At 43.8% G+C, this 26,508-nt stretch overlaps 1 protein-coding gene across 3 annotated transcripts in view; it reads left to right on the top strand.

Moving 5' to 3' along the window:
* GIPC2 (GIPC PDZ domain containing family member 2) overlaps window positions 1-22,247 on the top strand; it is a 47,483-nt gene extending 25,236 nt beyond the window's left edge. For all 3 annotated transcript variants that reach the window (XM_019489168.2, XM_014593823.3, XM_059727984.1), the window contains exons 4-6: window positions 2,885-2,994; window positions 5,389-5,470; window positions 17,812-22,247. In XM_019489168.2, coding sequence (XP_019344713.1) covers window positions 2,885-2,994; window positions 5,389-5,470; window positions 17,812-17,963 — 344 coding nt within the window. In that variant the 3' untranslated portion in view covers window positions 17,964-22,247. The remainder of the gene's footprint in view (window positions 1-2,884; window positions 2,995-5,388; window positions 5,471-17,811) is intronic.
* The last annotated feature ends 4,261 nt before the right edge of the window (window positions 22,248-26,508 follow it).

Consider the following 26,508-nt stretch of genomic DNA (forward strand, 5'->3'; position numbering starts at 1 on the left):
AATCATGGTTGAAATAATAAGGCCTGTTCTGGCCAAGATAATTCTTGCAGGCAGTTTGGCCATGTTGTTGGGTGCCTATTGCAAATCCCCAACAAAGAGCCTATGTCGGTCATAAGTAAACAATTACTGCTATAGAGCTGGTGTGTATGTTGAGAATGAGTATAATGATTAAGAACTTGAATTCTCAATGAGGATGAAATTATTCCTTTATAGCTAGAACATGAATCCAACAATATACATAGGGTTATGGAAAATACAGTGATGCTGGATATATATGAGAGTAGTAGTAGACTGTGGTAAGGTTGTATTAATATGAGGAAATTTATTTTAAAATACAGTATTCCAAAAGTGAATTTTAAATCTGAGCAAAAAAAGAAAGCCTTCCTCAAATTGTCTCAGTATTTTGACTTCTAAAGCAGCTGCCACCAATTGTAACCCAGCTGAACAAAACACATATAAAATACTAAAGACCTATCTTTAAAAGATAGTTTACTAAGAGAATCTTACAGAGAAGGAATTCTTTTGAGGGGTAACCCCTGGAAAGGTTATGGTCCATTTAAAAAACCTGAGATTGTATCTTTATAGTTCACAGTTCTGAGTACTATGACTCTGTGACAATGGCTTTCATAGTTTGATTATTTTAAAAAAATGTTTTACAACTTCTAAAAAGATAAACCTGTTTTCCACTGTGTTGCCTTATAAAAGTTATGGGTAATAATTGTAAAATAAATAATGCAGTCCTTTAGGAAGACTGGTCACTACTTTTATAAATCGGTTTTCAAAAGAATATACAAATGCACTATTTATTTTTTTTTTAATTCATGGCCAGGTTATTTTTATGCTTTTGCTACTTGTATAATATGGATGAAAAGCAGGAATAAAAGGGTGGCAGCATAAACCTCACAATTGAAAGAATGTGTTCAGTACAGTTTATTAAATACCAGACTATTAAAGTCCTCTAAAGACAATAAAATACATATTAGATTACTTTCTAGCTATGAACCAAATGTTTTTGTTTTACTATGTCTTAATTCAGGGGTTTTCAGCCCTTTTAAAGAAGTGTACCCCTTCTGGTGGCAGCAGCCAGAGACAGAGCAGGGGTGACTGGCACACAGTGGTGGCGGCGGGGGATGGTGGATGGCAGTGGCCTGTCCCTTCCTGCATGTATCCCCTAGCACCTTTCCAAGTACCCCTGGGGTACGCGTATCCACACTTGACAACCCCAGTCTTATATTTTTATTAGCTTATCCATATACTGAAGTCATTTATTTTGAAAGAAGGTATCAACATGGTAATAGCTGAAGGAACGCTTTCCTAGCAATAACTGTTACCTAGAAATTGCATTAGATCAAGAATAGAAATTTTCTTCAGAGCATTTAGGTACTGGTAATGATCTCAGCATGGAGCTCAGCTAGGCTGAAAAACCTGCTCAAGAAGCAGAGTAAATACTCGGGTGGTTAGCCTGTGCTGAAGTCTGATTTATTGCACAGGGTCACATCATCCAGCCATTGGGCTCCCCACGGGGCTGGAAATTCGCTAGCAGGGGAGCAACAATTAATGCTGCCACTGCTTTCTATCTGTCAAATTTCCAAACCTATGGGCCAGTTAACACTGTTTTGCAGGCCAGAAGGTGAGCACCTCTGTATTAAGGCACGCAGAACTTGTGATATTTACATACGCAAGCACATTTTGCATGTGTATCTGTATAAGTATATAGATGTCCTCCAAATAACTCATTAATCTGGAGTTAAAGTTTGTCATACCCATTTTCTCACAATGTAGTCCTTTCAAAATTTAAACAAAAAAATTGCCTTCACATTGAAAACAGTGCCAGTCCACAAGCAATAGCTGACTACAGGACAGTCATAAGGTATGCAAACTAACTCGGGCTCTCATTCTGCTGTTGATAGCACATGGCCAGATTGCAAATTGCTCTTAATGAACCATATAAAACAGGCTCATTGTGGATTGGGAATATAGCCGAAGACAAAACAGACACTGATAATGAACCATGGTTTAGTAGGCTCTGGGCTTTTGGGATTCTTCTCACTGTTAGCTCTCATCAGTACCAAGAAGAGGACTAGTAGGCAGGGTATAGAACAGTGGTTCTCAACCTATTTGCCATAGTGGGCCACACTTGCAGCTCTCAATGTGTTGTGGGCTGCACTCGCACAATTTACTCCTTGTGTAGCCATTTAAAAAATGCTTGAACAGGATGTCACATGGGCTGCAGCAGTCTGTAGATTGGGCTGCATGCTACCAATCAGGCTGTGGGTTGAGAACCACTGGTATAGAGTAACAAATTTTTACAGAAATAGTTTCCCATATTGGCCGCACACAGCACACTCTGCAACCCCACACAGATTAAGGCCAGCTCAGCTGAAAATGAATCGAGAAATTGAAATAGCGTTGTAAACTTTACCTGTAAAAATCTGTCCCAGGGACAGCAATGCCAAATTTTAGGTCTGAGACTCTTACCTATCAGAATGAAGCTCAAAACTTTCTCCAGGTTAGACAAGAAGACCCAATACTAATCGTGTAACTAATGGACAATGTCACTAGTGATAAATGTAAAATCTTGACTTCACTGAAGTCCATGTTAAAACTCCTATTGATTTCATAATGGCATGCACTAAGTGTACATCTATGCATTTGTCCATGTAAGTCTCAATTTTATTATATGGTAATAGTATTTTAAAAGGTTTGTGGTCCATGCCAGAGCCTTTCAATGTCTGATTGCTGCACTGTAAATTGCACTTCATTTTTAGGTCAATCTAGATTTTAATTTAGACCTAAATTCTGATCTAGATGAGATAGTCAATGAAAGCATATTGATTTAATTGTAACTGAACTGTGTATTTAACAATTCTACTTTTGTTTATAGAAATGATTGAACCAAGGCTTAAAGGTGGAAATCTATCAGAGACTAAAATCTCAAGGGGAAGAGAAACACTTCGACTGAGATCTAAAGGCCCCGCCACTCTGGAGGAAATGGTATGTTTATATAGGCAGAATATAGTATTTGAAACTTTTAGGACCATATACGACTGCAAAATATCAGACTTGCCATTCTACAGAAGTGATAAAACAGAATTTTAATGAAAAATGTTTCATATTTTGTTAAATATCATATGGTCTTGTGGATGCAGAGATAATAAATAACAAATTTAAAAGCTCAAATATCAGAAGACAAATTTAAAGGATTCCAAATATATATATTTTAAAAAGCTTGTGATTTTTAAAACCAATCCCCTCTCTTCCCCCCAGGCTTTGGTTTGTGGATTTTCTTTTTCTTTGAATGCAGGAGTTGATAACACCAATGCGTACACATAATTTACAAATAACTGACTCTTTAGATCCCACAGAATGTACATTATTCTGTGTTTGTACAGTGCCTAGCAGAATGCTCCATGATTAGACCTTCTAAGCGTTATTTGCAATACAAATAATAGAAGTTTCAGTAACAGATTTATTAGCTTCCTTTTGTGGAGCTGTATTAGCATATTAAACTATCTTTGACCAAGGAAACACCTCTCTCTGCATTAACCTTCATCACTTTCAGTTATAGCTTTTTGCTGATAACTCAAAATGGTGAATGATGACTTACCCATGAGGCATTGTCAGTAAAATGAAAGACACAACACACCATTCCCTCCCTGCCACATGCATCATGCACAAGCAAGATGGAATGCAATTAGCCAAAAAATGGAATGTGCCACGCATTTCATTAAATTGACATACATGACATTAAATGTTTAAGTACTTGCATGCATATGTCAGCTGGAGAGAATTCAGATTTATGTATTCTGCTCTACTTGCATAGGGTGTCACCATAGATTCATAGATGCTAGGGTCGGAAGGGACCTCAAAAGATCATCGAGTCCGACCCCCTGCATAAGCAAGAAAGAGCGCTGGGTCTAGACGACCCAGCTAGATACTCATCTAACCTCCTCTTGAAAACCCCCAGGGTAGGGGAGAGCACCACCTCCCTTGGGAGCCCATTCCAGACCTTGGCCACTCGAACTGTGAAGAAGTTCCTCCTAATGTCCAATCTAAATCTGCTCTCTGCTAGCTTGTGGCCATTGTTTCTTGTAACCCCCGGGGGCGCCTTGGTGAATAAATCCTCACCAATTCCCTTCTGTGCCCCTGTGATGAACTTATAGGCAGCCACAAGGTCGCCTCTCAACCTTCTCTTGCGGAGGCTGAAAAGGTCCAGTTTCTCTAGTCTCTCCTCGTAGGGCTTGGTCTGCAGGCCCTTAACCATATGAGTGGCCCTTCTCTGGACCCTCTCCAGGTTATCTGCATCCTTCTTGAAGTGTGGCGCCCAGAATTGCACGCAGTACTCCAACTGCGGTCTGACCAGCGCCCGATAGAGGGGAAGTATCACCTCCTTGGACCTATTCGTCATGCATCTGCTGATGCACGATAAAGTGCCATTGGCTTTTCTGATGGCTTCGTCACACTGCCGACTCATGTTCATCTTGGAGTCCGCTAGGACTCCAAGATCCCTTTCCACTTCCGTGCCACCCAGCAGGTCATTTCCTAGGCTGTAGGTGTGCTGGACATTTTTCCTCCCTAGGTGCAGCACTTTGCATTTCTCCTTGTTGAACTGCATCCTGTTGTTTTCTGCCCACTTGTCCAACCTATCCAGGTCTGCCTGCAGCTGTTCCCTGCCCTCCAGCGTGTCCACTTCTCCCCATAGCTTTGTGTCATCTGCAAACTTGGACAAGACCTCTAATCATTCGCTTTACCAGATAAAACTGCGGAGACAGACGAGTGCCAGCTATCCTGAGGGAAACTTCGGAGGGAAGCAGCTACTAGATGGTTCGATTAGTCTTTCGCCCCTGTACCCAGGTCGGATGACCGATTTGCACGTCAGGACCGCTACGGACCTCCACCAGAGTTTCCTCTGGCCTCGCCCTGCCCAGGCATAGTTCAACATCTTTTGGGTCCTAGCACGTACACTCATGCTCCACCTCCCCGACGGGGCGGGCGAGACGGGCCGGTGGTGCGCCCTCCGCAAACGGTGGCCTCGGGATCCCACCTCAGCCGGCGCGCACCGGCCCTCACCTTCATTGCGCCACGGGCTTTCGTTCGAGCCTCTGACTCGTGCACGTGTTAGACTCCTTGGTCTGTGTTTCAACCAAGAAAGCCAATTTTTTCTTGTTAACTCTGACTTTGTCTTGCTACAGGTTCACCCTTGGTTTTCTTCTTAAATCTTAACTAAAGACCAAAATAGTAAGATAGAGTTACTTAATATATATTAGTTGGCTAGGGATAAGTCAGTTATCCTAACTATAAAACTTCTATTGATTTGAGTGCCTTTGTAACCACAGCATTTCATTTTGGGTTTATAAGATTCATTCTTATCTTTTTCCTTTAATAAAGCCCTCTGATGTTGAAGAAAAAGCAATAAAGAAAGTTGATGACCTTCTTGAAATGTATATGGGAATACGAGATATTGAGTTAGGTGAGTATTTAGCTCTATTGTTATATGATTAAATCATTCTCTTGCTTGCTTGATTTCATTTATCCATGCTGAATCCTTCCTTTTGTGTGATTATATATTAGTGTGTGTGCATATGGTATAAAAATTCTAGTAGTGTATGTCATTAGCACTTTATATATAATTCTAAGAGTTCATATAACTATATATACATAGTATTGGAATGTGCACATGTAAACAGGCTACTACCACTTGAGAGAGGAACCTGCAAGACCTCTTAGTTTTTCAAAACTATTCGCATCCGTGCAGTAAGTAGATGTGAGAAATTTCACTCTGAAGTTAACATTTCCAGAATATATTTTAAAATGATTAATGTGATTCTGGTTTTAATAATTTAAACATTGTAATAGTATAAATACTTTGTTAATTGGCAAAAGCCTATCTTTGCAGCCAAAGATCAAACAAGATACCCCCATTATGACAGATTCTGTGCCTCTGTGCAGTAGTATGCAGTTTCTGCCTCAAATGTCAAAAGGAATGGATAATACACATACACAGGGCCTATCTACATGTGATGCAATGTCACTAGCAATGTGCTACAACAGTGTAGCATTGCAAGGCAAAAACCATGAGGCTGCAGTGACATTGCCATAGCAAATGCTCCCTCAGTATAGTGCACTGCTATGGCAATGTAGCAGCTAAAAATAACCATGCATGGCATAGTGCAGCCTGTGCTCCAAAAGGAAGCACTAAATGATGGTGCAGTAACAATGGTGCTGTATGGGCATGTGTAGACTCACCCAGAGTGAAGAAAATGGTGGGAAGCGTGCAAGTCAGTCCACCATGGTTGTTTTTTGAGGTTGGAGGGATGTTTAAAGGGAAGTGACAGGGACAGGATGGGGAAGAAGAGGCTAAGGTGGCAGGTGTGGAGAGAAGCTGAAAAGAAGAGACTCTAAAGGGAGGAGAGGGAAATGGTTGAAACAAATGATCATCCCAGAGGAGAGTGTGTAGTTGGAAATATAGCAGGTTATCCAAATGACTGAATGTCTTTTTGGCTGCTTTGGTAGTTGCTCCTGTCACCTGGAGTATGTGGTTCATTCCGTGCTGCAAAGCTGGTTCCTTTTTCCTCCAAAGCCACTAGGAAGGGGTAGGGGGGTGGAGGCACGAGAGAAGTATTATCTAGGTCAGGACTGTCCAACTTCTAAGTGGTCAGGGGCTGCATGCTGCTTAGATGCCCACCTGTTGCACTGTATGCTCACACCCCTCACCCTGCTGCAGCTCATGCCTGTGTGGGCACATCCTTCTCTCCTTTCTTCCTCCCCCACAACTGTTGCAGTGAAGCCACGTGGACACTTCCCCCTTCCCCACCCTCCATTCCCTGCTGCTGCACTGCACACAGCATAGTCCCAGCCTCAGCCTGAGTGCTGCTTGCTGTGTTGTACCATCCCCTGGGGCATGTGCAGAATACAAAAGCTGGAGGGAAATCCCAGAGATTCTGGCTGCTCTTGCTGCCAGAGTGATAGGGGGTCGTGGCTGGGCAGAAACCTGTGTAAGCTTCATGTGGCCCCCAGGCTGCCAGTTGGACAGCCCTGATATATAGGTCTTAGTACCTTCAGAGTATTGAGGCACTTGCATAGAAGTCAGATTAAAACTGACTGGGCCTTACAATATGCTTCTCTCTGGGCTGGGAATTCCCAAGGCAGCTGGCTCCTCCCAGAAACCCACCATAATACTTCCAGGCTTCCTGACATCAGCATAGGACTCTGGAAGTCCTGAGAGTCCTTCCTTGGTTTGCAGTTCTCTGGACTTCCAGACCTTCTGGGTTACCATTGGGGCTCCAACAGCATTGGGATGGAATGGCCTCATAGCTAAAACTTCTGGGGCACCTGGCTGTGGGGCAGTCTTCATTGCAAACCTGCATTGCAGTTGTGACACTTAATGTCTGCTGCAAAACAGTGGAACTGGTTCCAGTGAAATTGTCATTGATTTGATGAATGCTGAGCCTAAGACTTTCTGTGTAATATTTTGGATTCTACAAATTGACATTTTTCCAATGAAACTCTTCAGAAAACTTTTGCCCAGTTCCAGTTAATATGGCTATGAGCAGAGTATGTTAAATATTCTCATTGATCTGCTTTGAGGCTTTTTTTAAGGTTTTATGCCTTTGGATCCTCCTGTACCTGGTTTAGTAAAGTTCAAACAACTCTGAAGTTGTCTTGAGCGCTGCATGCTGTGGAACCCCATCTTCCTTTCGTTCATAGCTAAGCAAATACCCATTTTTTACCTACAGGCCCAAGGACTAATCCTCATCTCCTCGAAAATGTTCCCATCCACAGTTAGAATGTATTGAACACTAACCACAAAACAGTAATTCCTTTCAGGTCTGCTCTCATTTCCTCTTACTCACCCCTCTCTGTGCTCCTCCAAATCTTTTTGCCTTACTGCTGTATTCAGCTACTCTTTTCATGTCATTCTACTAAGGCTAGAAGAATAAATAAGAAAAAGGTTTTGTGGGCTAAATCCTATAAGGTTCATCTAGCTCTGATTTGCACTACTACACCATCTCCTTCAAAGAAAAGCAGTATGTGTCAAGGGTCAGTGGTAAAAGGAGATGAAAAACAGCATTATCTTTGTTAAACAGTTAGAGCCTTGTTAATTTTAGGTGGCTCCTGGAGCTCTTAACCCCTGGATTGTGCCCACACTAACAACTGGAACTAGTTTTAAGCACACTTTATGTGGCTTGAAGTTATGCCACAGGATAGGTTTCTCTTTGATCAGTGTTGCCTAGCTCATTTTCCATTAATGTTTGTCCACTCCCCCCCGCCCCCCCAGATGAACCACCCAAGTTGTAGTCCTCCAGCATCCCAGGATGCTGTGTGCCCCCCACTCCTCCCCCTGTTCAGCATGGACAAACTTTCCACCCCTGGATTCTACTCCCCAGGGGGCAGTTCTGGCACCAAACCAAAGCCCCTTCCAGCCTCTGGGTGTGTGACCATCCCACCCCCCAGAGATGCAACCCTGTGCAAATAGCCTGCAGAACACATGCCAGCTAGCCAGGTCACAGGGCATGCATAGGTCCAGGAGTGGGGTTGGGGGCTGGGAAAGGGGGAGAACAAGGTAGGGGGCCAGATTGGGCTGGGTCTTCATTCCTGGGGCAGGGGCAGTAGCTCCCCGAAAGTGCCTTCCCTCACTGCCACTTCACAGCCACCCTGGGAAGCATGACCAGAATCCCCCAGACCTAAATCCGAATTTATTAAAACATGTGACATTCCTTATATTACTTTCTCTTTATTTCTTTTTAAATTCTTTCTTAATTTTTACTTTATCTCCCATCCCCACTTCCTTTCCACCCGCATCCCATTTAATACTCTGCCTCCCTGATCCATGTCCCACGCTCCCTCCTCTCTCCCAACCCATTTCTCTTACACCCTCACCTGGAGCAGGGGTAGAAGCCTGTCCTGGCAACTCACAGCTGTAGTTCCTAGGTAGGCCCCTGCTCCCAGCCCTCTAGTGAGAAGTCACAGCAGTGCAGGTGGGGAACGGTGGGAGAAGGTTGTTAGCCTTAATGTGTAACTGCTTCAAACTTGACCTAGCGTTAACACCAATCAACATTGTGAGCAGCTCAAATTGCAATGTATAACAAGGCCCTAACAGCTTTAAGTATGTAAAATTCCTCAGGAATGCCAAGTTAATCATCTATCACAATTCTTCTACAATTAACCTATGTTAGTTGTTGTTCTCATATGTTATTAGTGTGATCAGCTCCTTGTGGAAGTAAAATCTGAGGAATGATTTATTCAGAGAATGCCAGTCATTGTTGAGTTAATAATTTTTCTCATTACTCAAATTAGATGAGCTGAAAAAACAAATTGCCACAAGTGTAACAACAGATGAATGATTAAGATCTTAGTAATTGTTCACTTACATTTTGTTCTATTCATCAGAGGCTTTTTCATGTTGGATTACATTGCCTGGTATTCTCTTTTAAAATGACATAATTTGTATTGTGAATGAATTGAATTGTAAGCACAAACCCAGAAGCTTAAAAAAATGAAAAGTATGTAACGGACAAACTTTAAATTAAGACATATACAGTTAGTATCATTAAGTTTCCATACTTACTCAGTTTTCACTTAAAACACGACGTAGCTGCAGTGCTTTGAATTCATCGACAATATATCTGATTTACACTAGGCTGAAGTTTAGGGATTTTTTTTTTTTATTTAGGAGAATACTTTCAAAGCCACAAAGGACCCAGTTTCCGTAGGCTTTCAGTGGCAGACGCACAACTCTTATTTGGGTCCGAGAATCTCTCTTGTATTGTTTTACTATCTCCTTAAATGTAGAATGCATCCCTTGGTTTGAGCACATTCAGTACCCTTAACAGTGTTAAGGGAATGCTAGCTGTTGAGCCAATAAACTCTGATTCTGCATAATTTACATAATAAATGAGCCATTTAAGGTCAATGTGAATGAAACTTAATGGGTGGCATCTGCTAATTAAGTGGAGGTAATCTTTAATTGTGGTGGGGTCAAGAAAGACTAATTCCTGGATATTGTCAGTGAATGCCAATTATGGGATTTATCCTCTAAAGAAGAGCACAAGGATGCAGGCCTGTGTGAGACCCTTTTTGCACTGGTAGTTGTGTTTGAATCATGGCAAACAGAAGGCAAGAAAGAATGCTAACCGTAGGTCAATGGAACCCAATCCCAGAGAAATGTAATACAAGTGCGGAGTAACTGAGGAGTCCTTCTCACTTACCAATCTGATGTGCACTGAATGAGCCCTGGCTTACCGTTACACATGCAAGTACCTCGGTGGTACATGGTGAGGATTTAGCCTCCCACAACCTTCAATTTAATATATTTAATGTGGTAATTCAGCTGTACTGACACTAGAGGTCAGTACCAAACTATTGTAATGAAAAGTTATGTACTGTACACTACTGTCACTGCAATATCTTTCATAAAATGTATCTGATCAGGAGTGCTTTAAGAAGCAGTATATCAGGGTGGCAGTGAAAGTATAGCTCCAATAGAGATTAACATGTCGTCAGAAACCCATGCTTTCAAATGCTTATCATGGAAATTTTACTTGACTGCTAAAATTTCTTATGATTGTTTTAGTGGCATTTTTTTTAAGTGTGGCTAATGCCTGGGTGCTGTTTTGTTCCACTTGAAAAACTGTTTTTTGTTTTGTGTTTTGTTTTGCTTTGTTTTTTCTTTTTCTTAAATAAGTACATTTTGGATCAGTGACAGTTCCAGACCATTGATTTCCCATGTAACCTGGAGGCATAAACAGGGCAGTTTTACCTTCAAGAAGATAATCAGGGATCCTGGTCCTCCCTGAAAAAAATTAAATAAATCACAAATTCTCTAATTAAAAACCCTAAAACCCATGGTTAAAATGAAAGGCCCCCCACAGCCCCCTGCTCCATCAGGCCTGATGGAAGGGGCCTGTGCCAGAGATGACCCGAGCAGGGTGCGGGGCCCAGGGCAAATTGGCCTGTGCGGGGCCTCACCCCAAGATGTGAGGAAGCTGGTGGTGGATTCGGTTAGGCGGGGGAGGCTGCTGAGCAGCTGGCAGCAGTGTGGAGTTGCTGAGGTCTCTCTGCCTGGCTCTGCAGGGCTCCCCAAAGTGTGGGGCCCAGGGTGGTTGCCCTGATCCTCTGTCCCCTAGGGACAGCCCTGCCCTCAGCTCCCAGGGCTACAGGGCCAGGGACCTGGGTCCACAGCCCTCTGCCTCTGGCAGGAGGCGGCGGCAGCAGGTGCTGCAATGGAGCAGAGCCTGGAGCCTGGCTCCCCCCTGCTGCCTGCTGTGGGCTTTGGCAGGTGGGGCCAGCTCCTTGCCACAGCATGCACTCCCGGGAGCCAGCGGGGACCCCTGTCCCCCAAATCTGTGCGTAGAGCTGCCTGCTTCAGGCTCAGGCTCCTGTCCTGCCGCTCTCCCAGTATGTATGACCCGGCACTGCGGGGAACAGAGCCGCACAGGAAAGCTGCCTGCTGTAGAGAGCTCCATGCTGCCCTGGGGACACGTCCCCTGCCTGCGTGGCTGCAGCAGGGGCAGTGGCACAGGGTTGCATGCAGGGGACGCATCACCAGGCCAGCACAGAGCTCACAGCAGCAAGCAGTTTTCCTGTTCAGCTCTGCTGTTCCCTGCAGCACTGGGTTGTACATGTCAGGCTGTGGAGGCCCTGGGGGAGAGCAGCAGGGGTGAAGCAGGCAGCTTAAAACCCCATGCCCTGCACACAAATTTGGGGGGCATGGGTCCCCCCTGTCCCCCAGGTGTGCGCACAGTGGTGAGGAGCAGACCTCCAAACCCACAGCCTGCCCCACCTCCATCCCACACATAGATCTGGGGGTCGCAGGTCCCCGCCCCCCACAGGAGTCTATGCAGCAGCAGGGATCTAGCCCCAGCCCCCCGGATTTGCTGCTCATGGCTCCATCCCCCTCCCTGCCAGGGTCTTGCAGCCATACATTGCAGCCCTGGACCAAGCTGTAGGCACTGCCCGGCTAGGCAGCATCCCCAGGCCCAGCCCTGCCCAACTCCTGCCTTCCCTCCCTCCGTATGGCAGCTTCAATTCTCTGTTCCCATACCCACCCTCCCTCCCCCCCCCCCCCCCCCCCCCCGCAGGAGCTGCTCTCCAGGCTACCTGATACCCCCTGCCTGACTGCCCTCCTTCCGCTCCCTCCCCTCCCTCCCAGCCCCTTGCAGGCTGGAGCTTTGCCAGCCTGCAAAGAGCTTTTTGCAAACTGCAAAGTCTGCAGGTTTCTCCAGTAAAATGAGAAATTTACATTTGCCTCTGGTAAAAGGTAAAATCTACAGTTTATTCCGTTTTTCCATGGGAAACATAATACCTAGATCCCTGGAGATAACTGATCTGATCTAAAACCTAAGATAGACTAGTGGTTTGCAACACATAGCCTGCAGGCTAGATCTGGTTCACGAAGCTACTGGATGCAGCCTGTGGAACCAGAAGGCTTTGCCTGTGCTAGTGTCCATGCTGCACCAGTGCCACTGCCACTTCTTCCTTACCACCCCCTTGCAAGACTGGCGTTGGGTGTATCTTCCATCTGGCAGGGAGCTGCATCAGGACCGGGCAGTTTCCAGCTGCACTCATGCTGCAACTGGAAGGTCGAGTGGAGTGTGAGTGGGGAGAAGCAGGAACATGGATGCAGTTTCCAGCTGTCCAGCTGTGGTGCATCTCTTCACTGGCTAGAAGCTATTCAAATTCTTGCACTCCAGCTGGGGAGTGGAGGATGAGGAGAAGTGGCAGCAGTACAGGCACAGCTGCCATCTGCTTGACCCTGGCCCTGGTGTAAGTGCAAGGAAAGCCCCACCATTAATGTGGGTTGGGTGGTGCAGAGCCAGGTTGTTTTGGCACATGGCTTGTAAAAGGTTGCTGGCTGCTGAGATAGAGGACTGAGAAGGGAACTCATCTGTCACTGAGATTGGTACCCTGCTAATGTGGGCAATGGTGTTTATACAATCTTTTTAGTAAATTTACCAAGTTCTATCTTGATACCAGTTAAGTGTCTGTTGTTTCCCCTTCCCCCGCCAGTTCTCATTGGAAGGCTGTCACTGCTCTGGTGGCTAGAAGCTTTTTTTAAATTTCTAGGCTAAATTAATTCATAGACAGCTATGCCTATTTTTCTTCCAACATTGCTTTTTAAATTAAAAAACTCTGAAGTTTACACCCTTAATGCACTGTAGAGAATGTATTTATATGCTGCCTCAAGCTTTCTTAAAAGAAGCTAAATCTTGCATCTGGATCTAATATTTCACAAATTACTATCGTAGGTTCTCCTTATTTCATGGTTTCAGGGGGTAGTGGAAGGTTTTGCTGCCAATGTGATCCAGGTAGATCCAGTAGTGTAACTAAGGGTGGGGGGGGATGAGACAGGGGGACAAATAGCACCAGCCGCTGGGGCCTAAAAATAGAGGTTGCCACCTCTGCTAGCCTGTTGCTGCTGCCCAGTGTTCCCCTGCACCACTGCAGTGCAGGGCACAAAACTGCACCGCTGTACCTCTGGGTAGAGCTCTCTTCACCAGAAGCTTTGCTTGACCACTATTGCTAGCTCATCTTTAAAGAAGCTTGTACCCACAGCTTCATGGTTTAGCTGCTACTTGGTACCTAATACAGGGGCATCTAGTCCAAAAGATCTTAGGCAGCTGCCTATATAGCTAATGCTTAAGTTGAGCACTAAAGTTCATTAACAAAAACATTGAATCAATTGATACATACAGAAATACAGCTATTAATATAGTACAATGGGGATTTTTAGCCGTTTCTCTCTTGTAGTGCCATGTTTCATATAATTTTCCTCCGAGAATATTTTGTGCCAATAACCCTGGTGCTTTACAGTAGGGGTCTTAGGAGTCAGCACAGTGTTATAAGGGAAACTTTTGGCAGTGTCAACATTTTTTTTCAAGAACCCCCCAGAATCCTGCCATCCTGTCTTGCCCCAGAGACCCCTTTCATGTCTGCTACACCAGATCAAGGACAACTAGAAACATGAATCTCAGCAATTTCAGTTAGCCAGGACTTATACAAGCTTTTGTTGGCCTTGGATACTTAATTTGATGCCCTGAAATTTTGTTTTGAACTTCCCGTTTGAGTGCACTTAATTTTGAACAAATTTTGCTTTAAGTTACTGATTTTTTTTTTTTGCCTGAAACCATGAAATTTTCCAAGTTTTCTCACAATTTACAAGAAGTTGTGAGTTCACATGTAAGTCAGACATTTGTTTATAAGAAATTCATAAATATGAGTGAACTTGGGCTGTGCATCACGTTAAGAATACTTGGAAGCCAGAGAAGTTCACCAGACTGTGATCAAAAGGTTTTTATGTTATGTCTGATGGCACAATGAACCGGCTTACTTGTTGAAGACTAGGTTGGCTCTCTTTACATACATACATAGAATTATGTCATACAGACTTATTCTTGGAAGCCTGTCTAGGCCAGGGCATAGAAGTTATTCATTCTGAGGTGACTTCTTTTTTAATATTGTTACTCTTTTCAGCATCTCTAGCATGTTACTGTTTTCATTCTTCTGAGAGGAAAATTTATAGGTGTTATCAGATCCTTCCAAGTGTGCATGTAGAGTTTGGCCACGTGCTTAGGAAGAAATTGGATTTATAACAAAGTTGAAATGAATACCAGCTTGCAATTTAGGACAGACACATGAGGTAACTCTCAGTACTTCAGCTTTTAGTGTTGATTCTGGGCTGTAATGTTCTTTGCTGTTGGAAACATACAGATGCTATGAAACACAGACATGGATCTTGGCCAACAAGCTGTGTTCAAAGTCCTGATCATTGGCATTGGTGAATCTGTAATCTCAGGTTACTGTAGGATTCTCTAGAAGTGGTGCAGAGCTAGTCTTGTGACTTGTATACAGCACCTCAAACCTTCAGGCTACCGGTGGCATGGTCATGGCATCCTAGTCCTTTGCCATATAAGAGCTTATTGGCAGCCAGCATAAATTATAATAGCCATCTGAATCATCATCACCCAGGTGGCCCTTTTGCTGAGCTTCAGTGCACACTTTGGGACAGCAGTTGATTATCAGGTCCTAAATAATTGCCATAAATTATTATTATTATTTTTCCCCCTCAGACTTAGGCAATGCATTCTTCTTCAGGTCTAACTCAACCATGCAGTTGGTCCAATAAAAGATATCACCCACAAAAATTCTTGCCTCTACCATAAGTATCAATTTCCATACTGAAAGTCTAGAGACAGAGAAAAATAGGGCTGGAGGCGACTTCAGGAGATCATCTACTCTAACGTCCTGTGCAAGACAGTAATAATAATAATGATAATAATAATAATATGCCTTAACTAATATATAGGGCTTTTCATCTACAAATCTGAAAACTCGTTATGAACAAGTATTATTCTCATTTTTACATATGGAAAAACTAAGGCATAGAGAGGTAAAATAAATTGCCCAATGTTGCATAACTGATAAAAAATTAGTTTAGACCAGTGGTGCTCAACCTTTTTCCCTGGTGGGCCAGATGGACAGTACCTAGTCTGGCCATGGGCTGAATGGTGGTTCTGATCTAGCACTCAAGGTCGGCGTGGCAGGCACCATCAGCCCACAAAGATGGGGGTAGGGCCTGAGCCTGGGCCTGACCCCATAGGGAGGGGAAGAGGGCTTCACCTGGTCCCTGGGCCTGGGGGGGAGGCACAGCTTAGCCTTGCAGGAGGAAGGGGCTTAAGCCAGCCCTACAGTGGGGAAAGGGGAACTTGGCCTCATGTGGGGGTGTGGGGGGAGGGAGAGGAAGGAAGAGGGTGTGGCCTGGCTCTGATCTGGCACATGGGGCTTGGGATTTGAGAATTTGGCAGTGGGGGAAGGTGGTTATATTAATGGCCACTGCTCCCCTGCTTCCAAATTTCCCAATCCACAAGAAACCCTGCGGGCCAGATATGATGGCCTGTGGGGTGCAGTTTGAGCACCCCTGGTCTAGACTCCTTAGTTCCTGTCTTATACCCTTTCTTTTGGGGCTCCCAACATTTTTGTCATGTTCATCTATACCCTTTTCTTGATCAAACTGGAATTCTTGCAATGTGCTTGTGTCCTGCCTCTTACAAAAGCAGATGGATTTACTTATTTTTTCCCTGTCCAGGCTTTAAATTAATTTATCCCCAAATGGCCATGTTTTTATGAAATGCTTTTTCATATCACATTTACAATATTTCTTTCTAAGTGAAAGTAAAACTGAGTATATAAAAGGGATCTGATCCAGCATAACCTCTGAAAGTGTTCTGAAATCCATTCTGTTTTTAATTGCATGTCTCTTGTCTTGTTTTTCATATTCAGGGCCTTGAGCTGTTTAAGTTCTGGCTTGATAGAACTGTACTTTGATGCCTGGTTGATTAAAAATTTTACACAATTTGCATTTTGATCTCTCAGTTCAAACACTACATCTGTGGAGTAGTTGCTGCCACAAAGGGGAATAAAAATTCTGTCCTAGACAACACAGTGAAGCATTGTGCCATATCACACTTGGTTTTTCAGCCCATATCTAAATGTACTTCCATGAAATACAACAATTAATGGTTAGGATACAGAATGTGCATAGAAGAAAAAAAGGTAGGAGAATTAATTAGATGCAAGACAAGTAGGATAATTTCTTACTAGGACATCAAAAGAACTCTCATACATAGCAGCATAGGTGTTGGAAGGCCGGGGCTTACCCCCTCCCCCCTGCCCAAATGCAGACAGCCTGGGCGCAGGCTCCGGGTGGCTGCAGTGGAGGGGAGGGGGGACACACAGACAGATACAAGCTGCTGGAGCCTGCAGGCTTGTGTGGAGCAGCACCCAGCAAGTAAATGTGTGGACAGGAAGGGCATCAGGGGAGGAAAGGGGCATGAGGGGGCATATTGAGGCTTTCATGGGGTGGGGGGGGAGGGTGTTAATGGGGCCCCAGGGTGGATCATTGGATGCTGCCTGGATGGGTCGTCCAGGGGCATGGGGGGGCTCCAGCTTCTGTGTGCACCCCCGAGACAGGCACAGGGGGCACATGCCCTTCCAATCTATGCACAGGGTAGAGGTGAGCTGCTGCTGAGGTCTGCACCTCACTGCTGGCGCCCCGGGAGTGGCACAATGCCACGTGCCTCCAGTCGCCAGGCAGGCAAAGGTTTGGCATAGCTAGCGCACAGGAGGCACGTGGTGTCATGCTGCTTCCGAGACACCAGCAGCAAGGTGCAGAGTCCAGCCCACAGCGGCAGCCCATCTCCGCCCTGTGCATAGATCAGGGAGCATATTTCCCCCTGTGCCTGCCCTGGGGGTGCATGCAGAGGTGGGAGCCCCCTGTGTCCCTGGATGAACTGCCTGGGCAGCAAGCTTCCTGTGACCTGCCCCTGTCTCTGCCCCCACTCCCTTGATCTGCCATCCCTCCCTCGCCCCTTTCCCATGACAGACTTACTTGCTGGGGGGAGGCACATGTGTACTTGCATGCGTGCATGCTCGGCCCCCACAATTGTATTTTCTTCCTCTGTCTATGCATAGCAGAGCAGAATGTTAGCTATTAGGGAGGAGATTTAGGTGCGTAATTTTTCTTGCTTTTCGTTATTCTCAGTCAGTAATGTAACTGGGTAAGTGAGGACCAGCTGTGGGTGCCAGCCTAGAGGGATGCAAGGTTGCTGGTGGTGGCTGCTGCTGTTGCTGTTCTGACCCCAACTACTGCTGCTGCTTAGTGAACAGTGCACAGAAACTGCTTGTTACACCTCTGTTCAGTGTTGTAAAGCAATACTTTGAAATACTTCCCCGGGCATATTATTTGACTATCATTTTCTTTCTTATTTGTTAAATTTATGTGTTCTGAGTTGGGAATTTTTGTTTGTTTTTTAGCTGCCACAATGGTAGAAGCTGGAAGAGACAAAAAAAATCCAGATGAATTTGCAGTGGCACTTGATGAAGCTCTGGGAGACTTTGCATTTCCAGACGAGTTTGTCTTTGATGTATGGGGAGCCATAGGTGATGCTAAGGAAGGACGATTTTAATGAGAATTGTTCATTAATCCTTGTTTGAAGGTAGCAGGTTTTTAAAGAAGTATTAGAACAGAATTTAAATAGCTTGATTGATGTCAACTCTGAACTAAGTTTGTATGTATTTAAAATATTTCTACTGAAAATCTTTTGCAAATAATATTTTTTGGGTATGCATTTTGAAAAATCTTGGTATACTGTCTCAATTAACTGAAAGCTACACATCTGAAAAAATATTTTATATACTTTCATAGATGAATATGTGGGGCAGTTTAAGGATACACTTTGCATTCCATGAAAATTGATCTTGTATTTTGTTTTCCAGACATGTAGCATAATACCAATACTTTGAAACTCTGAAAAGGTATTAGCTACACTAGCTGTAGAAGTTGGTTGATTTTTATCTCTTTTAATGAAAAGACTTACAAAACTTGATAAAATAAAAAAAAAATACTTGACTATTATAATGCAATTATGCTTTCTTTTCTCATGTACATTTTGTAGATACAAGTCTGTGGTACTGTTAGACATGGAAAAGTTGCCTTTATTAAAGAAAATTGCGTAGCAACTAAAGTTTCTGCGTAGGGGTTAGGTTAAGAAAAAACATTTTTCTGAGACACTTTGTTTGAAACCAATTTGATTTTAATGTGGTGTACAACATATAATTCCTAATCTGTTGCTGGGTGGAAAGATTCATTAGAAATGTTTAAAACAAGATCATGAGCTGCTACTTAATTTCTTTGCCATATTGTTGTATAAAAGGTCTCTGATCAGCTAAAGAATAAGCAAAAGTTAGTTGCTTCTATTTTATACACCGTTATGCATAATGGCAGTGATCTGGTGCTGAGTGCTGTACTCTAGTCATGGACTTGTTTAACTTAGCATGAGCACTTTGTTGAATAAAGGCCTTAGTTTCCTTTTTTTGCTTGTATGCATCTTTCATGTAGCTGTGGTGGTCGAGTGGTAGGCCGGGCTGTGGCCAGTAGCCCAAAACGGCAGGTGGGTACTTTTCCGTGACGGAGCAGAATTAGGCATGGAAGCATATTGGTTAAACTAAGACTGCTTTACTTACACTGTTGATGGATACAGCGTAGGCAGAAAGTTAACTTCTGTTACAGTTGCAAACCGAACGAGAGCTCTAGAAACCGAGGTGAGATGTCCGTGAACAATTCAACGAGCATGCAGGGCACGGGGTACATCAGGAAGGTCGATGACGGGGAGTCGTTGGTGGGTGATCAGTCCACCAAGTTCACTCCGAGATGGGTGCGGAGTTCTTCGACTTGGGCAGAAACTGCTGTAACTTTTATACGGCTAGAGAGCCAATTGCTAGTCGCCATGTAGGAATAATTTAGAACTGGCCAATAATGGTGTGCGTATTTGCATACGGATGGCGGGAACTTTTCTGCACCGGGGTTCTCCACCGTAGCAGAAAATTCCACCGTGCCGAGAAACTTCATTGTGCTGGAAAATTCCACTGTGCCGAGGCACTTAACTACTGGGTTCTGACAGTAGCAATATGGGAAAGACATTTAAAAAATCTCAAAAAAGGTAGAAAAAAGGGCAAAGTGAATAAAAACATTTTCATGGAACCTCATTTTTTTTAAACTTCTTTTTTTGGTTATTGCTTGAACTTCGTGTTGAAAATATGTCCTTTTAAAAACACAATTCTTTCTTACACACTAATAAAATCTCATACTATTAATAATGATTTTTCTAAATGACCTAAATTTATCCATTTGTTTTAACAATTTCCTGTTCAAATAATGGATTCAGTTTTAGTTTTGTGTACAATTGGTTTCATTTTCAGATGCTTAGTGTAACTTCTGTTGGGTTTAAAAAAGGAAGAAAGCTGTTTGTTTTAGAAACAGCTTTCTCATCACATCTTTAAAATGTGTTAGTTTGTATGTTGATCTTAAAACATATAAAAGATTGTTTTACACCATTTAAATTTGGGCCAGTCGGCAGGTGACCTTATCCTTTTAAGACCAACCAGGAAGAGAATGTGGGACCCGAGCTGTGCAAACACTATGTACTTTCACGTGCTTGTAAAATAATAGTTATTCCAAAAATGATATTTTCTAAATTATGATTTTTTTTCTTAACCCCCTCCCCTTTTCCCCACTGTGAACTGTCTGTGGAAAAGGTTCTTTTGCTATCTTACTGACACAGGTTGGTATAAATATGGGTTATAACAAATTCTTATGTATACATGCTAATGACTTATATCATTTTTATGCATCACATTTTTTAATAAAAATATAAGATGTTCCAAAAACTACAATGCCTGATGTTGGGAGGTGACTTGTAGCTCTCTGTTAAAAAGTGAAAGGGAAGTAAATGATAAAGATGACTCATTTAGCTTCTAGGCTAGTTTCTTTCAATCTTTTTTTCATTTGTGGACCCCTAAAATTTTTCTAATGGAGGTGCAGACCCCTTTGAATAGTAAGTGTGGGTATTCACATACTTTTGATTGATGATAGTCATCTTTTGTGGACCCCTTAGATATAATCTATGGAACCCTAGGGGTCTGTGGACTACAAGTTGAAAACTAGGAGTGTGCAAAATGGACCCTGTTTGATTCGGATTTGGCCCAAATCAGGGACAGTGATTCGATTAGTTGATTCGGATCACTGTCCCCAATTCGATTCAGCGAATCCAGATCTGAAGATTTGATGCTGATTCAGAGAATCAGCAATTCGGACATAGACATAGTTTTAAATGTTTTTGCTACATACCTCGAGGTACCAGGTGCGGCTCATGAATGCTGGGATGGGAGGAGGTCCCCCATGTCCTCAGTGGTGTACTTCCGTTCCACTTCCAGGTTCTTCCGGGTCTGCCAGGGAGCATGCTGGGGGCCCCCCTCTGTGCCCCCCCTAGCTCTGTGATCAGCCACAGGGGGACCCCAGGTGCCCCCCCAGACTCAGGAGGCAACAGTTGCTGCGTGTGGGGGGGGGCCCTGCATGCTCTCTGGTGGACCTGGAAGTGGACCGGAAGTGCTTCTGGTCCACTTCTGGGTCTGCTGCCAAGTGCGCAGGGCCCCACCCTGCGCTCCTGTGGGATGTTCCATGTACCTGAGCATCGCAGCATTCACGAGCTGCCTGCTACCTAGAGGCATGTAGAAAAAACATTTAAAGTTGTGTCTGTCTGAATCATCAAATCTTTCCGAATGTCTCTGAATTGATTCAGAGGGTTCCGATTCAATTCAGATAAATTAAAGGGTCTCCTGATTTGATTCGGATTTGGAGATGCGGCCACAGAATTGGGCCAAATCTCTGCTGAATTGAATCGGGTACCGAAGGTTTGCATAGCCCTATTGAAAACCACTGCTTTAGACCATGGCTGTCCAACTTCAAAGCCACCAGGGGCCACACTCTGCAAAGGTCTCTGGCCTTGGGCCACACACACTATGGGCTGCATGCTATCCCTGCTGTACAGTCTCCCTGTGCTTACTGGAACTTGCCTCCTGCCAGCCTGTCCTGCCCCAGAAACCCCTTTCATGTTTGCTACAGCAGATCAAGGGCAGCCAGACATGAGTATTGGGGGTTCTGTATTATAACTGCTCACAGGTGAGATGCAGCCTGTGGACTGCTAGTTGGAGAGCGCTGCTTTAGGTGAACGGGCACTGTTTTGTAATGGGCTATGAAAACACCACAGTGACTATGCACTTCAGCCTTCCCTTCAGAGGTATTGGATAGGTACAATGCCACATCTGCAAGAGGGAGAATGAAATAAATTTGAAGAACAAAAGAAACTATGCCAGTGATCTTACATGGATATTTTCTGTTTTTTGTTTTTTTCATTTGACTCTTCCTTCAAACAATAGTAGCATTTAATCTATAGACAGTGCCTATATACTATACTTTTTGCTTCATACAGGTTACCTATTAAATGCCAGGTGGAATTAAAGCTGCTGTTTTTGACTTATTAAGCTCTGGGACCTATTTATCTGAATGAATGAGTCAATGGAGGTGTCTGAACTGGAGCCTTGCTCATAAGGCAGTGAATTGAAAGGAGCTCACACAGGAACCTCTGGGAGCTCTCTTGAATTTTGAAATATGCTCAGTGCTTTGCTTGGACTAGTTTCAGTATGTTAGTTGTAAGGGCATAGGGAAATTACTCTACCGTAATTATGGAGCATTAGAAAAACTCTGGGAAATTATGAACTCTTATATGTTTTTGGCTGATGGGTTTTTAATATGTGCTTTGGTGTGGTTTGTTTTTCTTTTTTTCTTAAGGCACTTTTATATTGTTTGTAAAGTGATCTTGACATGGAAGTAAATTAAAGCTTTATAAAAGATACTGTGAGTGTGTTTTTTTCCATATATTTATAATCAGAAAGCACTAAGAGCAGGGTTCAGCAACATTTAGGAGCAGAGGGCTGCTTTAACAGAGTTTTGCTTCAAGTTGGGGCTGCTTCCGTACCGGCCTGTGCTGTGGTAGCTGCACCCACCGTCACTGCTCTCCCTCCTTAGTGCTGCCACTGCTGCTTCTCTGTGCTGCTTGGCCAGTGAAATGTCACAGAAGTCCCTGCTGCCAAAATGCCACAGAATGTGCCTCCTGACTCCACAAGCCAGATAAAATGGTTCAGCAGACTGTTGGTTGCTGACCCAGACCTAGGACAAACAATTTTTTCTTTGTAAAAAGTCAGTAGAAAAATAAAAACATTTTATATATATAATTTTAAGTATTTCTTCACTGTTCTAGTACTAAATGTAGTTAGTTTGAGACCTTGGACAAATGTGTTTCTCAACCCAGAGAGTCTTTCATCAAACATACCAATTTTTAATTGAAAGGTATATAAAGATAATGTAGGCAGTAAAATGTAGGTGTAGTAAAAACTATTCATGAAAGAAAACACATTGCTTTAAAATAAGAATTTTCTTCCTGGTAGCAATATGGGGGGGGGGGGAGTCTCCAGTTGCAAACTAGAATGTATTGCAAGTGCTTCCACAAAAGAATATAGCCTCATGACGGAAAGTATAACCTTGAGCAGCTTTCCTCTGTATTAACATTTAGTAACCACAAGCCTAACCCCACAAATATTTACTCTAATGTGAAGTTAATTGATTTTGCTTTGACTAATACATGCTTGGTATTAAAGATTCACATGATTCAGGTCTATTTTAACTCAATTTACCTTCTCATTTGGTGTGTGTGGAAACCATGTCAAAAGTGAAGCGAAGATTTTAATTTTGTTTCATACATTTCCAAATTATTTACACTTTGTTTAAAAGCTCAAATGGAAAACTGTGGAAAGATGACTTATGTCTGGAAGTAGATGTTTATGTACAGTATCCAAAGTAACCATCATGCCATATAACAGGGGTTTTCAACCTTTTTTGGTTGGTGTACCCCCAGTGGCTAGTTGAGAAGGGGGAGTCCCCGGCAGCCGATCGACGATTGGGGGGTCTCCTTTATGCAGTGGTGAAACAGGGTGTGCCAGCGGCAGAACCAGAAGTGACCCCCACTTCTCCGCGCCACTGCTGCGTACCCCCTGGGTGCTTCCTCAAGTATTCCCAGGGGTACGTGTACTCCTGGTTGACACCCCCTGCCATATACTGTAATGCCACTGAAACTTGAGTATTGTGTCTAGTTAATAGATCATGAAGTAAATGTTTTATTTGACTAAACTAATAATGGAAGTTTCTTATCCTTAAAACAAATAACAGTGTAAAACAATACTTATATAATTATATACTGCAAATAGTTGTATTTGCTTTTCCATGCATCTTAGTGTGGCTGAAGGTCTACATTTCTATTTTATTTAAAATTAATTGAAATGCATTAGATGACAAACTTAAAATTCTTGTGGAAAATCATTTTATGAAGACATGGTTGTTTGTGTGTATGACATTATATACATGGCAAAGATATAGCCTTTTTTTTCAGCTGTATGTAAATAAGTGGCATTACATGAAAATCAAGGTACCTTATCTTAACACCACCCCCCCAAAAAAAAAAAACCCACAGAAAAAAAACAGGGTAAAGTGTTATTGTTTGACACTTCGTAATGAGAAATGTAGTAAAATAATGTAGTTGTGCCTGCCTGGCCTTGAACATCTTGTCCCACGCAGCTTTGATACGGGTGCTCACCAGTATCCATCCCGCCGTCGCAGGTGGTCCTTCGAGGAGGTGTTTACTCATGATGCAGTCCGCCCTTTTCTCGCCTGCCATGACTTTGAATCTTCTTCAGTGGCAGGGCTCAGTACTGCTCAGGCTCCCTCGCTGGCCACTCTGGCAGTCTTCTGTGAGGCTCCACCTCCCCTCTACCCCTCCCTATACCCAGCCTGGTGGGCCACTGTTGGTTCTGCGGCCACTCTCCCGCATGATGGATGCCTCCTAATCTTTAGGCACACCTCTCCCCTCGGGTCTTCTCTCTCCCCTCTACACTCAACCCCTCCTGACTTTGGGAAACACAAAATACTTTACAAAAAAACCCCTCCACCAGCACCGTTTTCCCGCTTAGGGGCTATCTAAAACTCCCCTCTGTGGTTGCGAGACCTCAGGGTCATCCCTGGTTTTTCCCATCTTGGCCCCTTTGGTCCAGCATAATATTGCCCTCTCTCTGGGCCTTCTCAATATTGTCGCTCTCTCTGGGGCGCACCCTTGGGTCCCACAGGTCCCTCCACTGTCCCACCTGTTTGGAAGCTGGAGGGAGGGTCAGTGCCTCCCCCTTCTCTGTGGAGGCTGCTGGGCTCGGGGTCTCTCCAGCCTCTTTCTTCCTTCCCCTCCTTTCTTTGCACCAGAGCTCCTGCCCCGAGTGCGAGTTTACCTTCCCTGCTGTCAGCGGCTCCACCCTCGCCACTTGAGGCGTCGGATCTTCTTCTGTTGGGGATTGCCATTTCTTGCTCTGCTCCGGGCCTCCGGCAGACCTGTCTGGCTGGGGTTTCTCCTGGCGTCTGTCCCCCCGCCTCTTTGGGGGCTGCTCTCTTTATTCCCGCTGACTGGTAATTGCCGCTGACGTCACTGGCCGGCTGCAGCTGTATGAAAGCGCGGCTGATGGCTCACGCAGGTTCCTCCCGGTGCTCCTGCCTCGCCGCGGGTTTCGCTGCAGGTCAGTACTCTTTCTTAATTTCACTTGTTTCCCTCAGTTCGTCCCCCAACCTCTGCTCCTGGGGTTTCCTCAAAAAAAGGTTCTAATTAAAGAAGGCAAGAGGCAAGGATTTTTGTGCATGATATTTTGTATTGGACCAACTGTACAGCTGGGAGAGCTATATACAGGTTTCCCTCACCAACCAGTTTTCCCAACCATGGTTTTGAGTACCCACACTTCAGAGAAGGGGGATACAGTAAAAAAATGCCCCCCTGGCCCTGCTGGTGTCTCTCACTTTCTCCCCCTCCTCCACCCCAGGCTTGCTAATGCCCCTGCTTCCTCCAGCCCTGCTAGTTTTACCAGCTACGGTTTTGCCAACCACGGGAACTTTCAGGAACCTAACCCCTGCGGTTGGCGAGGGAAACCTGTATCCCAACTTTTACAGTTGGTCCAGTAAAAGATATCACATACAGAAATCCTTGACTCTTGCATTTTTCTTGGATAGTTTCATAGTTTCATAGTAGCTAGGGTCAGGAGGGACCTGAACAGATCATCTAGCCTGACCTCTGAAACCCCAGGGATCATCACTATTACAACATCACAAATCACAAAAAGACCTTATTGAACTGATTATAAGTTGACCTTAAGATGTGGTCCATTGTATGGAAAAAATGAGTCCCTGTTGTACATATAGAGCAAATCAGAGGGAAAAAAAAGGGGGGGGGAGCTAGAAATATTCTCACGTTTCATTTTAATAGAAAGCTGAAGATTTGTGAGCTCATTAACTGTCATGGGGCTCCATTCTGTTTCCATTGAAGTCAACAGATTGAGCATATGGTGTGCAAAATGCATCAGGCAAGGAATATTTTACACTTTTACAGGAGAGAATATTTTGTGATTTACAGTTAGGCTTATTGAGAAACCTTTACGTTCTAGTTGTTTCGGTGACAGGGCAGGTGATTTTTATGGGATTCATTATAACGTAATTCGGCATAAGTTTGAGGATTTAGAATTGGAGTCACAAGCACAACCTTCAGGGAGTAGGTAATGTCACCTGAAAATATGAATATAATTAAGGTACTGAGCTGACTTATAAAGTGAGAATAAATAAATACGAAAATAATGAATAACTCTAGGATCACCCTAAAATCTATAGTGAGCCATTCTCCCTGAATCTCTCAAGTCTCATAAGCCATCTAGTATGACTGAATCAACATAGAATGGTATGGACAAATGCACGTTTGTGGCTGCTTCAAAAGGGTGCCTGCAGCAGCTGTTGTGCTGTAACTCTGCCTGTGTGATCCTGTAGCCATACAGGCAAGCTAAATTGCCCTAACATTGACTCTGGACAAGGCAGGAGCAGTTTTTGATATGCTTGTAAGGCTACCAAATCAACTGTTGTCATAACAGCTTGTATCAGTTTCCTTTGATAGTGATGCAACTGGTATATACCCAGAATGCTAATATGACATCAGTAAGTCTAACTTCAGTATTGCATACCACCTAAAAGTTGATGGGCTGATGTGT

The sequence above is a fragment of the Alligator mississippiensis genome, chromosome 5 (assembly GCF_030867095.1).
Source record: "Alligator mississippiensis isolate rAllMis1 chromosome 5, rAllMis1, whole genome shotgun sequence".
NCBI lineage: Eukaryota > Metazoa > Chordata > Crocodylia > Alligatoridae > Alligator > Alligator mississippiensis.